The sequence below is a fragment of the Canis aureus genome, chromosome 21 (genome assembly GCF_053574225.1).
Source record: "Canis aureus isolate CA01 chromosome 21, VMU_Caureus_v.1.0, whole genome shotgun sequence".
NCBI classification, from domain to species: Eukaryota; Metazoa; Chordata; class Mammalia; order Carnivora; family Canidae; genus Canis; species Canis aureus.
In genome coordinates, this window is record NC_135631.1 from 56,168,056 (window position 1) to 56,180,541 (window position 12,486).

Below are 12,486 nucleotides of genomic sequence, written 5' to 3' on the forward strand. Positions count from 1 at the left end.
GATGAAAATTAGGATTTCAGAGCCAAATAATGAAAACGACGGAGGAATTTCACAGGTAATCCCATTATGATGCCTCACACCTAGCCACTTCAAAAGCCACATACTTTCAGTTTTAGAAAAGACAGGAAGATGAGATCAAGATAAGCTGCTTCTCGCTGCAAGAGGAACATCTTTCCGAATGTCCCAAGTCCCAGCAAATCGCTCAGACGGGGGGTGGTGCTGCGATGTGTCAGCGGGGCGGGGGGACAGCCCATTCCATGTCACTCCTGGAGGGTGAGAAGGTGGATTCCCTCACAAGAGTAGAGGAGGACAGGAAGCCAGTGGCCCTACCGCAGCATCAACACTAACCCAGGTGCTGCTGGGAAGTGATTCTGCAGGTGCGATTAAAACCTCTGATGAGTAAACTCTGACTTAGTGAAACAGTGTCCTGAGCGGACCCGACTCCATCAGTTAGAGGGCCTTCGGAGCGTGCCTAGAACCCCCCTGACGCAGCAACTGCTCTTCCCAATCACCACCCCCAAAAACCTTTTCCTGTGGGCAGTACGACCCCCCCCTTGGGATCCCACCTGCCTGTGAGCATGCCTTCCGACTCTGCACCTGCTTAGCCCGCGGCCAGAAAGGACAAGAGCCAGCTCCTTCCTTGAATTAAATCCTTGCTCTGACTGGGTGTTATTCTGTATGTTGGCAAATTGAACACCAATAAAAAATAAATTTATTATTAAATAAATAAATAAATAAATAAATAAATAAATAAATCCTTGCTTTGCCTCTATTTCTGTGGTTGTGCCCTGACTGACACAGACATCACAGAACGAGCTGGGGTATCCCTCCAACCTTTTCACTGGCAAGCTTCAAATAGAATGAAAAAATAATGTGACTATCAGTTTTAGAAGTATTTTTAAAGACTTTTTTTTTTTTTTTATTGAGAGAGAGAGAGAGCGCGAGCAGAGGGAGAGGGAGAAGCAGGCTCCCCGTGGAGCAGGGAGCCCGACACGGGGCCCGATTCCAGGACGTTGGGATCATGACCTGAGCCAAAGGCAGGTGCTTTACCAACTGAGCCACCCAGGTGCCCTCAGTTTGAGAATTTTAGATTAATTGGCATGAAAATATTTAAACCCCTCACTGGTGATGAGACAGTTACTACATCTATTCTAATTATGAGCATGTATATGCATACACATATATAAAAACTAATGCTTAAGTTCCACATAAAATAGAACTTCTATAACTATCTTCAGAACCCAAAAATGTAAGAAAGCATTAGTGATTAATGGCCAGGGGCTAGGTTTCCATAAGTGCTTACTACTTAGATGACAATCATCAAAATTATTTCGCTTTGGTATTTTAATAAAATGTCCATTAAAACATCCAAGGTGATAGATATAAAAGTGCTGTTATTGGTATTTATATGCTTCAGGAAATAAAAGTCAACTGTAACATAGAATAACCTCATTTACTACACAAAAGTAGATGGGCGCCTGGCTGGCACAGTTGGTTAAGCATCCAACTATTGATTTCAGCTCAGATTGTGATCTCAGGGCTGTGAGATCGAGCCCCTTATTGACTCCATACTCCGTGCAAAGGAGTCTGCTTGAGATTCTCTCTCCCTCTCCTCCTCCCTCCCCCACTCAGCATTCTCTCTCCCTCTCTTTCTCCCTCTCAATAAGTAAACCTTCAAAACAAAAAAAAAAAGTGGGGCAACCGGAGTGGCTCAGCGGTTTAGCACCGCCTTTGGCCCAAGGCCTGATCCTAGAGACCTGGGATCGAGTCCCACATCGGGCTCCTGGCAGGGAGCCTGCTTCGCCCTCTGCCTGTGTCTCTGCCTCTTTCTCTGTTTCTCATGAAGAAAGAAAAGAAAAAAAAAGAAAAAAGAAAAGAAAAGAAAAGAAAAGAAAAGAAAAGAAAAGAAGAAAAAAGAAAGAAAGAAAGAAAAGAAAAGAAAAGAAAAGAAAAGAAAAGAAAAGAAAAGAAAAGAAAAGAAAAAGAAACCCTTAAAAAAAAAAAAGTAGACTCACCTCATCTCTGCAACAATGTCTTTGTGGAAGGCCTTTAGCAGAAGAGATATTTTGTCCTCAGAATTTTCCTCTAGTAAAACTGAGAAGAATGTTTTCAAAACCTGTTCCACGGAATCCACCATGCTTCTTGGAGGCAGGATTATTCTCTCACCGTTTTCTGACAGCGTCTGGTTCAAGGCGAGCTTGATGAAATTCATTATGTGAAGGTCAGTATCACTTGAATTTGATGCTTCCTCTGGAGAACTCCCGGCTAATGTATTGATTGAGTTAATTAAGAAACTTTCAAAAAGGAGTGGAACAAGGGAGAAATTAGTTAGCTGCTCTTGGCTTAACAGTTGAGTAGGATGGGCAACATCAAAATTACCTTCCCTAGAGATGATTTTGAGTAAACCCAAAAAGGTAGCAATGTCTTTGATCAACAAAGCTAGATCATCAGGTGAACTCCCATTGGCCATAAGAAGAAATAATGTTTGAATCATTTCAGAGTCATCTTGGTTTGCCCCTTTATGAAGCCAGTTTTTTATGACCGACAGAAAATCTTCAGTGATTTCTGATGTCTTCAATGACGACCCCAGGCTTTCAAAAAAATGGGCGAGTTGCAAAGTTACGTTTTGAAGAGTCTCTGAATTAATCATCTGAATTTCTTTGATAATTTCAGAAAGCAGGGGTCTGTTAGGAAAGTCGTGGCTTAGATCTGTCATGATTTGTTCAAGCTCAAGCTTTAGTTTCTCAAAGTAAGAAGAGTTGTAAGCCGCTTCTCTTTTTTTAGTAAAACTTGATGATGCTTCTGAACTACTGCCCGTCAGGTTGACATCTAGAAATGTCATGAATGGAGGATCTAGGGAACGGGTACTATTTTCTGGTTGCTGATCCCCAGAAGGCAATTTCATGATCTTTTCCAAAATTAAGGAAATCTTATTTCGAACAGATGCCTCTGTGCTCTCACTAATGTTAAGGATCTTGTTTAAACTAGCTAGTTTATCAAGAAAGTTTTCATCTAACTGAATTTTTGTAAAGTTAACGTTTTTTAATTGTGCTATGATCTGCGAAGCAATTTGCTTTATGGGGCCACTGGGACAAAGTTCGGAGATACTGTCATTGCTTTGATTTTCAGAAGACGGGACATACGGCAACGCTTTATGCCAAAATTCTTGCATGGTTTTTACAAGCGATGTTTTAACATGGAAGACCTCAGAGAGCTCTAGAAGAATGGAATTCCAGTCCACTAGTTCACGAATTACACAGACCATCTTCCTAGAAATCTCCTCCTGCGAGCCTTCATCCAGACACTGCAAACCTACCGGGGGAGAGAGGTGGAGGTGGTTGAGCATACTGGCCACTTTACTATAAAAGGAAGACGATGTGAGCTCACGGGATTTACAGGCGTCTAACTTGAGGCTTGGCTGAAACCCAGAAGCTGTGTGATTCCAGCACCAAATCACAGGAAGGCAGGTTAAAGCCGCAGAAAGAATTTCCGGTTTCTCTGATATTAATTCAACTGTGTCCAAAAGAGTCTTTATCACGATAGCAAAGTCTTCCTTGGTGACACTGGAAATGCTTATGCCATGAAGGAGAGTGAAGTTGTAGACATCCTTGAGGACTTCGGTGAGGTTTTTGTCAACTCCCCTCTGCAGGAGCCTCACGGCATGAGGAAGCACATAGTATGTGTCTACCACAGCGTTGACGTCATCCTTAGGGAACAAGCGTGAGAACTTCAGCAGATGATTGACATTCCAAGCACGTGAGCTGTCCACAAATTTTTCCACCAAGCCAACAAGCAAGTTGGCCCCCAGGCTGCGAGTACCTAACCTACTGACATTCTTCAAGAAATCCGTTAGGCTTTCACTCACTTGCTCAAGTTGGTTGACCAGCAGGTCTATGTCCATCTTCTTGAGAGTGCGCAGGAGAGAAGCTACCTTCTTGAAAACTTTAATGTCACCCGGATCTTGTGGGATCTTATGAAGAACTGAGGGCGTCAGGGAGTTGAACACATCTCTAATCAGTTGGATACCAAGACCTACAGCGTTCATGATTTCATGAGGAATTATTTGTGGTGGATTTTGGAGGTCATGAGAGAAGTTGAAGGCAAGGTAGCTGGCTAATTGATAAAACGAATTGCCCAAGCTGTTGACGTCCTTTTCTTTTGGACTGGTAGCAAATATATTTAAAAACTTTACAGACGTAGAAGAGGAGTCATTTTCTAGGATGTTACTGGAAATTTCTTTCATAAGTTTCTGAATTTCCTTCCCCAGAGCTACTAAATGCCGCCAAAGATCTGTAAACTGGCTAGGTATGTCATCTGACAGTTCTACGGGTCTTAGAATTAATTCAGTAAAACGTTTCCAGTTGGACTGAGATATAAAGTCAAAATCTCTTGTCAAGTTGTTGATAATCATCCTTACTTGGTTTGTGGAACCATTTAAAAGAGTTAGTAAGATCTCAAATTTGGGTACCTTTTCCTTTTCAAAGATTGCAGTGAGCATTGCATTCAGAAAGTCAGTTACATTTTTCAATACGATATTCACACAATTTATGTCTGACTTATTCCATGAGCAGGGAGATTCCTTTATATTTAGAATCCAAGTAACAAGGTTCAATGTAGAGTTAATTTTGTCTCCCACATCTCCGAAACTCCTCCAGTTACCCTGAGGAGAGCCTTGTGCAACACCGGAATTATACATCATGTACAGATGGTTCATGAGGTCTACCCAGGCAATGCATCCCTTCAGGCTGCTAATCGTGTCCTCGGAGGAAAATGTGGAATTTAGCACAGCCAGAATACGTAATGTCCTCTGTGATGTATTTACATGTAAAAAGCCATCTTCCAAAATAAACTCAGTAATGTTTTGGAAAATATTGGCACAGGACAATAAATCTTGGTCATGTGACACATTTTGAAGCAATAACATTGTTTCTCTGAGCTGGGTGAGGACACTTTCAAATTTCACTCCATAATCTGTGACATCATTTGACAGAAAGTGATTTATCAGTCGTACGTTTCTGTTGATGTATTCTGAGGTATTAGTGCTTAACTCCATGAAAACATCAAGCAGAGAATAGAAAAATTCTCTGCTTGCACTTGTGTTTAATGGAAATGTCTTTAGCTGATGCAGGGCAGTTTCCATGGTGAAAAGGGATTTCCCTACTTGGCCAGGGCTAAGTGACTTTACCCAAACTAATGCATCACCTAATACTACCCAGAGATCTCTGAGGGTCAAAAAATCATCCCAATCATGAAAGCCATCAGCTTGAGTTACATTCTTAAACAAATCCAGTATGAGTCTGGCAGGGTGATGGGTGGGAAATATTCCCGGGCAGCTTTCAGAAATTTTCACATCACTTTCCAATTCATCCAGAAGCTGAGTGAGACCAACATGAAGAGGAATGAAAACATTCATGTCAAACTGTAATATCTGAGATAGGTTTCCCAAGATTTCAGTCCACATTTGAAGCCATGAGGCGGTACAGTGAACAGCCGTTAACTCATTGAACGTACTGCCATTTGCTGAGAGGTTTGAAAGAATTTGTGTCCATGGAAGGATAAATGAAGACCCTCTCTCTGTTGAGTAATCCACGGAAGAGATGTTCTTATTATCCAAAGCAAAGCATTCATCACCCGACAGGGCTTCTACTGATCCGTTGAAGAGCTGGCTCATGTATTGAAAGAAAGAAATACGGAAATCTTCATCTACCATGAGCAGCTGCTTGAGGCCTGTCAACGTGGCATGGATCACTTCCAGTTCTGGGCCCTCTGTAGACACCAGGGATTGAGCTTGAAGCTCCAAGTAGTTAAAACTTGAAAGCAACTGCTGACAATAAGATCCGTCAGAAAGTCCCTCCAGAACCCCTGTTGTCTCGTATAAAAATGCAAATGCTTTACTGATGTTTTGGAAATTAAATTGCTTTATGATATCCAAAATGTGTTTTGAGGTTTGTGCAAGAAAAGATAGCAAAGACTCTGTGCTCTGAATGCTCAAGAGTTTATAAATATGTTGGAAACACGAAGAATAAATCCGCAGAAGCAAAGCTGAATCTTTGTCGTGGAAGACATTTAGATATATCTGAGTCAAGATTGTATCAACTTCTCGTTTTTCAGGCTCAGAAAGGGCTGAGAAAAGTTCAGATGCATTCCTTATAGCATAGACTGTGTCCAGAGCTTTGGAGACTTGTCCCTGCTTCAGAAACCCGAATTCATAGAGACCACTTATCACAGTTTCACTTACATGTACAAAGTCCATTTCCACAGCTTGCGATTGAGGCCAGTCTGAATGGAACAACTGGGAAAAGTTAAGGCTCTTGCTAAGGACCCTCGCATCTTCCGGGACAGAAAAATTAAGAAGTGTAGACAAGGTTTCCAATTTCATTCTTTCTCCTTTTGAAATGCCATACATCCACAATTCCAGGAGCTTGGGATTAATTTCAAAAAGTACTAATTCCATAAATCTTAAAATATTGTTTGATTCCTTCTTTATCCAGAGATGTTCAAGAGTTTCTATTTTGTCAATCACTGCTTTGCCAAATTCCAAGAGTTTCTGACTATCAATAGCAGATGGGTCTCTCTTTAAACTTCGTAAACGATTTATCCACAAATGGCTCGTGTTCAGAAGAGTCTCAGTGAGGGATGGGGGGTCATGGAATTTGGGCATACTGGGTGAGTCAAAAGGATCAGGCAATAATTTCTCCAAAAATCCCACAAAAGATAAAAAATAGTCTATTTGCTCGTCCTCAAGGGGATGCAACTTCTTTTCCATCATAAGAAGTTCCTTTGTGGAATTCAAGACCCTACAATAGTAACGGAATTGTCTTAGTACCCAAAAATAAATAAATAAGTAAATTCAAGACAAATTCAACTTACTGAATTTTCAAAGTAATACACTTATCTACAGCAAAACATAATTGGACTATTTGCTACACAATATATTTTGCAACTGGAATTAAGTTAATTTGAACATCTGGAAGTGTTTTAGAAAACCACAATTCAGATGCTCAAAATCTGGGCAGCCCGGGGGGTTCAGCGGTTTAGTGCCACCAACTTCAGCCCAGGGTGTGATCCTGGAGACCTGGGATCAAGTCCTGGAGACCCAGGATCGAGTCCCCCTTCTGGCTCCCTGCATGGAGCCTGTTTCTCCCTCTGCCTGTGTCTCTCATGAATAAATAAACTCTTAAAAAAAAAAAAAAGATATAACTCAAAATCTGCTTCCTGCACCAAAAACAATAAATTTTATATTATTTTACTCCATGATTTCTTTTGTAGGATCGTTAAAGCTAAGTTTTCTGTGTATGTCAGAAGAATCTCAGGATTCGATTCCTGTTGTGTCTCCCAATGTCTTGGCTACAGAGGGAGTCCAATGGCAAAGTGTGTCAGAAACTACCCCCTATGATTTAAGGACAACTACTGGAATGGCCTGTTCTGGGAGATATTCCAGTGCTCCTTAAACAATGCAGTACTTCCCACCACTAGAAACTCATGATTGTAGGTCATGTACCTTCTCTCCGGGTGTCTACTTGTGAAATACAAAGAGTTCTCAGAGGAGCAACTCAGCAGTTATGATAAGTCCATACCCGTAATACAAGTCCACACCTGGAGAAGTCACTAACTCAGGAGCCACCAGCCCACTTTTTAAATCACTGGGGCTCTATGTGTTTCTGAGTTTAGAAAGACGACATAAAGGGCACATGGGTGCCTTCGTTGTCTGAGCATCTGACTCGTAATTTTAGCTCCTGTCATGATCTCAGAGTCATGAGATCGAGCCCCAAATGGGTCTCCGTGTAGAGCATGGAGTCTGCTTGAGAGTCTCTCTCCCTCTTCCCCGCCCCTCCTCCGCTTGTGCTCTCGACCTCTCTAAATAAAAATAAATAAAACTTTAAAAAAAAAAAAAAAAAGACATGGTGCATGCACCAGGCAGAGGAATAGGGAGAAGCAGACTCCCCGCTGAGCAGGGAGCCCGATGTGGGGCTCGATCTCATGACCTTGAGATCATGATCTGAGCCCAAGGCAGACACTTAACCAACTGAGCCACCCAGGCACCCCTCGGGGGCTCAGTCAGTTAAGAGTCCAGCTGTTGTTTTGTGTAGGTCCTGATTGCGAGGTCATGAGATGGAGGCCCACGTGGGGCTCCACACTCAGCGCAGAGTCTGCAGCAGACTCTCTCCCTCACCCTCTGCCGCTCCCCCCAGCATTCTCTCTCTCTCTCTCTCTCTCTCTTTCTCAAATAGATAAATATATCTTAAAATATACATGATAGCTAGGGCACCTGGCCAGGTTAGTTGGTAGAGCAGACAACTCTTGATCTCAGGGTTGTGAGTTCACGCCCCACATCGGATGTAGAGCTTACTTTAAAAGAATAAGTAAAATGAAAGGCTCATCCTTTTAAATAAATAAATTAATTAATTAATTAATTAATAATAAATAAATAAATAAACAAACTATATACAATGTCCATAATTATACATAAAAATCTCCACCTCAGTGCACATGCCAAAATAGCAGAGCCTCATACAACCTGGCAGTGCTTGTTCCAAAGGTCATTTCTCTCCCCAAAATCTCTAGAACTACCAGAATCTTAAATCACTGATTCCCTGTCTAACGTAAGCAACTGGATGAGAGTATTATTCCAACATTCCATCTTCGGAGCAGGTATTATAAGTTACGCTTTGGAAAGAAAATCTTATTATTATCGTCTGTATTTCTCTTCAAAATCCATGGAAACATGAGTCATTACATTGTATGGAGCAAATATTATCAAACACCTAATAGGAAACGCCGCATCAACAGCCACATCAGGAGCTCACATTTTAAAGCAAGTGCTTATTGGGCCCCCGGGTGGTGCAGCATGTTAAGCGTCCCACTCTCGACTTTGGCTCCGGTCGTGATCTCAAGGTTGTGAGATCAAGCCCCTCATCAGGCTCTGAGAGGGACCTGGAGTCTGCTCAAGATTCTCTCTTCCTCTCCCTCTGCTCCTCCCCCCAACTCACACTCTCTCACGTTATCTCTAAAAAATAATAACTACACAAATAAATAAGTAAATAAAGTGTTTCTATAAGTAGGTTTTGTCTTTAGATAATAGTTAAATCGAAACCTGGAAATTAAATTCTGAAAACTCACCTAGAGATGGAAGCAGCTGGAGACTTGAGGAAGTTACTCAAAAATGTGAAATAATTATCCGTGATGACTTCCCAATCCATGTTTTCTCCATAACAAGGCGACTCCTCAGAGAAAGCTAAATGGAAAGGCATTTCATATATTGATTTTTAGTTGGACACAACAGTCAAATCTGCCAAAGTGAAAAACACTATAGTGGTTCGGTTAATCCTGGTTGAAAATAAAACAAAAGGTTTGAAATCCTTGAGAGTTGGCTTCCACTTCTGGCAAAGGTCAAATACCACTGGCCATCAAGCAGCATAGATGGTGATCCATAGAAAACAGAAAGTACAGAAGGTGAGACCCAGGATTTCTAGAAGTTTGGTCTTTTCTCATTTTAAACAAGCTGTTTCTGGGGCTCCAGGATGGCTCAGGTGGTTAAGCATCTGCCTTTGGCTCAGGTCATGATCCCGGGGTCCTGGGATTGAGCCCAGACTCAGGCTCCCTGCTCAGCTTCTCCCTCTCCCTCTGCCACTTCTGCTTATGCGTGTTCTCTCTCTCTCTCTAATAAAATCTTTTTAAGGAAAACAAAGTAGCAAGCACAAAATAAGGATAAATCATGTTTGAAAAAAATAATAAAATAATAATGTTTGGCATCAAAAATCACTGGGCAGGGGATCCCTGGGTGGCTCAGCAGTTTAGCGCCACCTTCAGCCAGGGCGTGACCCTGGAGTCCCGGGATCGAGTCCTCCGTCGGGCTCCCTGCATGGAGCCTGCTTCTCCCTCTGCCTGTGTCTCTGCCTCTCTCTCTCTGTCTCTCATGAATAAATAAATAAAATCTTTTAAAAAAAAATCACTGGGCATATAAAGAAGCAGAAAGATGTGACCCATGGTTAGGACAAAAACATAATCAATCATAACCCAGAACAGTATGCCATTGGCACAAAAATAGACACATAGATCAAGGAAACAGAATAGAGACCTCAGAAAATAAGCCTACACTTATAGGGTCAATTAATCTGCAACAAAGGAGACAAGAGCACACAATGGGTAAAAGACAGGCTCCTTAACAAGTGGAGTCGGGAGTACCGGCCGCCACATGCAGACGAGTGAACTGTCCACTTTCTTACACCGTGCACAAGAATAACCTCAGAATACACCAAAGATCTAAATGTGAGACCTGAACCCGTAAAACTCCCGACAGAAAATCTAGGCAGTAAATTCTTGGACAGTGGTCTTAGCAATATTTTTTTTGGATCTGTCTCCTCACGGAAGGGCCACAAAATAAAACTATCAAGACTCCATCAAACTGAAACGCTTCTGCACAGCAAAGGAAACCCCATTAATAAAACAAAAAAGCAACCTACTGGACTGGAGAAGAGATTTACGGAGGATACTTCCAGTAAGGAGCCAATGCCCAAAATACATAAAGAACTCCTTCTACTCAACAACAAAAAAACAATCTGATTTAAAAATGGGCAGCTGACCCCGGCAGATATTTTTCCAAAGACAGACAGATGGTCAACAAGCAAGAAAAAACATGCTCCGCATCACTCATTATCAGGGAAATGCTAAAGAGGGGCCCCTGGGGGCTCAGCTGGTTAAGGGTCTGCCTTGGGCTCAGGTCACGATGCGGGGGCCTGGGATCCAGCCCCGCGTCGGGCTCCCTGCTCAGGGGGGAGCCTGCCTCTCCCTCTCCCTCTCCCTCTGCCACTCCCCCGCCTGTGCTCTCTCGGTCTCCCTGTCAAATAAATACATAAAATCTTTAAAAATAAATGGAAGCCAAGTCAAGGGTTGAAGTGAAGACCGAATGAAAGAACTGAAACAAAATACAGTAAATGTTGTGATTGTCAATATTATTGAGACTTCCGAACCCAGACTTCTCACTGAAGGTCACTCTTTACAGCCAGTGTTTTTGGAAAAACCAGCAAAATAACGAAGCAAAGCTGCAGCGCAGGACAAGAACCCAACAGGAGTGTCAGCCGTCAGCCCAGCCCTGACGGCTGCCAAGTGCAGAACTCGTGTGGCCTGCCGCAGGTGGAGAGACCCGACGAGGGGGGGTCTGACACCGACCTCCACAGCCGGGGGTCCCTGGCGGCCCCTAAAAGCACTAGTTGGGGTGTGGAGGGTCCTCAAAAAGTCCCCAAGAGAGCAGCCCTGCTGGGTATTCATCCAAAGGCCACAAGAGTAGATTCGAAGGGGCACCCGCCCCCCAGCGCTGCAGCAGCAGCAACAGCCAAATAGAGCAACAGCCCCGTGTCCCTGCTGAATGCTAAGGAGGTGGTGCAGGCACCCACTATGGAAGACACCAGCCATCGAAAGGAAGATCTTGCCACCACGACAACGTGGGCAGAACTGGAGCGTGTTCTGCTCAGCCAAGGAAGTCACCCAAAGGGGGACAAATACTGCAATTCACCGCATACTAGGAGCAAAGGGAAGGGGAGGGAGACAGACCCTTCACTGTAGGGAAGGCCTGCTGGTTGGGGGGGGGGGGGAGCGGGGGATGGGGACAAAGGAGCGCACCCGTCCTGATGACACCAGGCGATACAGGCAACTGCTGGATCGCCGTCTTGCACACCTGAGACTAGTATTAATTATCCTGTAGGTTAGCAAACTGGAATCTAACAAAAAACTAAAAACAACAACAACAAAAACCAAACGGCTGTTTGAGGAGGATGGACACGATTAGGGGGATGTGAGCACGGAGCAGGGACACAGCCTCCCGGCCCCACCGCACGTGGAGGCAGCAGGTGTTCCGAGGGGAAGCCGTGGTGTGCACGGCGCACGGACAACCAGGGCCAGCGTGGACCCCGGGGCGGGCCGGACCCAGACCACCAGCCCTCCACCAGGTGCCACCCCGCCAGCATCTTCCCAGAAAAGGAGGCCTTTGGAACGAGAGAAAACCCGCCTGTGGGTCGCGCAGTGGCAAACGCATCAAATTTGCATTTGAGAGGATTTTGGGGTTTGAGGACGCCACGGAAACAGGGGAGCTGCCCGGCCCGGGGTGCTGCCCCAGGAAGGAGGGTGAGCCGCACATCTGGGCCCCGGAGGGGCTGTTAGGAACGTGGCGTGGTCATCACGGTGGCAAGTGATACCTGGCGAGCCTGTGCTCCCAGCTCCCCTTTAGTCGTCTCTGAGGAGCAAGGGGGCCACAAATGAGGGACTAGTGCCCACATTCCCATAGTGGAGGCCCCGACTCACCAGGTGGGTGGTTCGGGAGCCTTCCATGCACGTGCACATAGCAGACCAGTTCACAGGTCTTGCGGATGAGTCCCAGGAAGGCTCCCCGGTAGGCTGTTTCCTCCAGGGACAGCTGTACTTCCTCCAGAGTGTGAAATACCCTGCAACAGAGGAGTCCAGGGACAGCTGACGTCTCCTCGTGGTCCCCCA

At 44.2% G+C, this 12,486-nt stretch overlaps 1 protein-coding gene across 1 annotated transcript in view; it reads right to left on the reverse strand.

Annotated features, from left to right (window-relative positions):
• ABCA13 (ATP binding cassette subfamily A member 13) overlaps positions 1-12,486 on the reverse strand; it is a 233,896-nt gene that overhangs the window by 165,221 nt on the left and 56,189 nt on the right. Inside the window, exons 18-20 of the mRNA XM_077861791.1 lie at positions 12,298-12,437; positions 9,121-9,235; positions 2,016-6,797 (exon numbers count right to left, since the gene is read on the reverse strand). Coding sequence (XP_077717917.1) covers positions 2,016-6,797; positions 9,121-9,235; positions 12,298-12,437 — 5,037 coding nt within the window. The remainder of the gene's footprint in view (positions 1-2,015; positions 6,798-9,120; positions 9,236-12,297; positions 12,438-12,486) is intronic.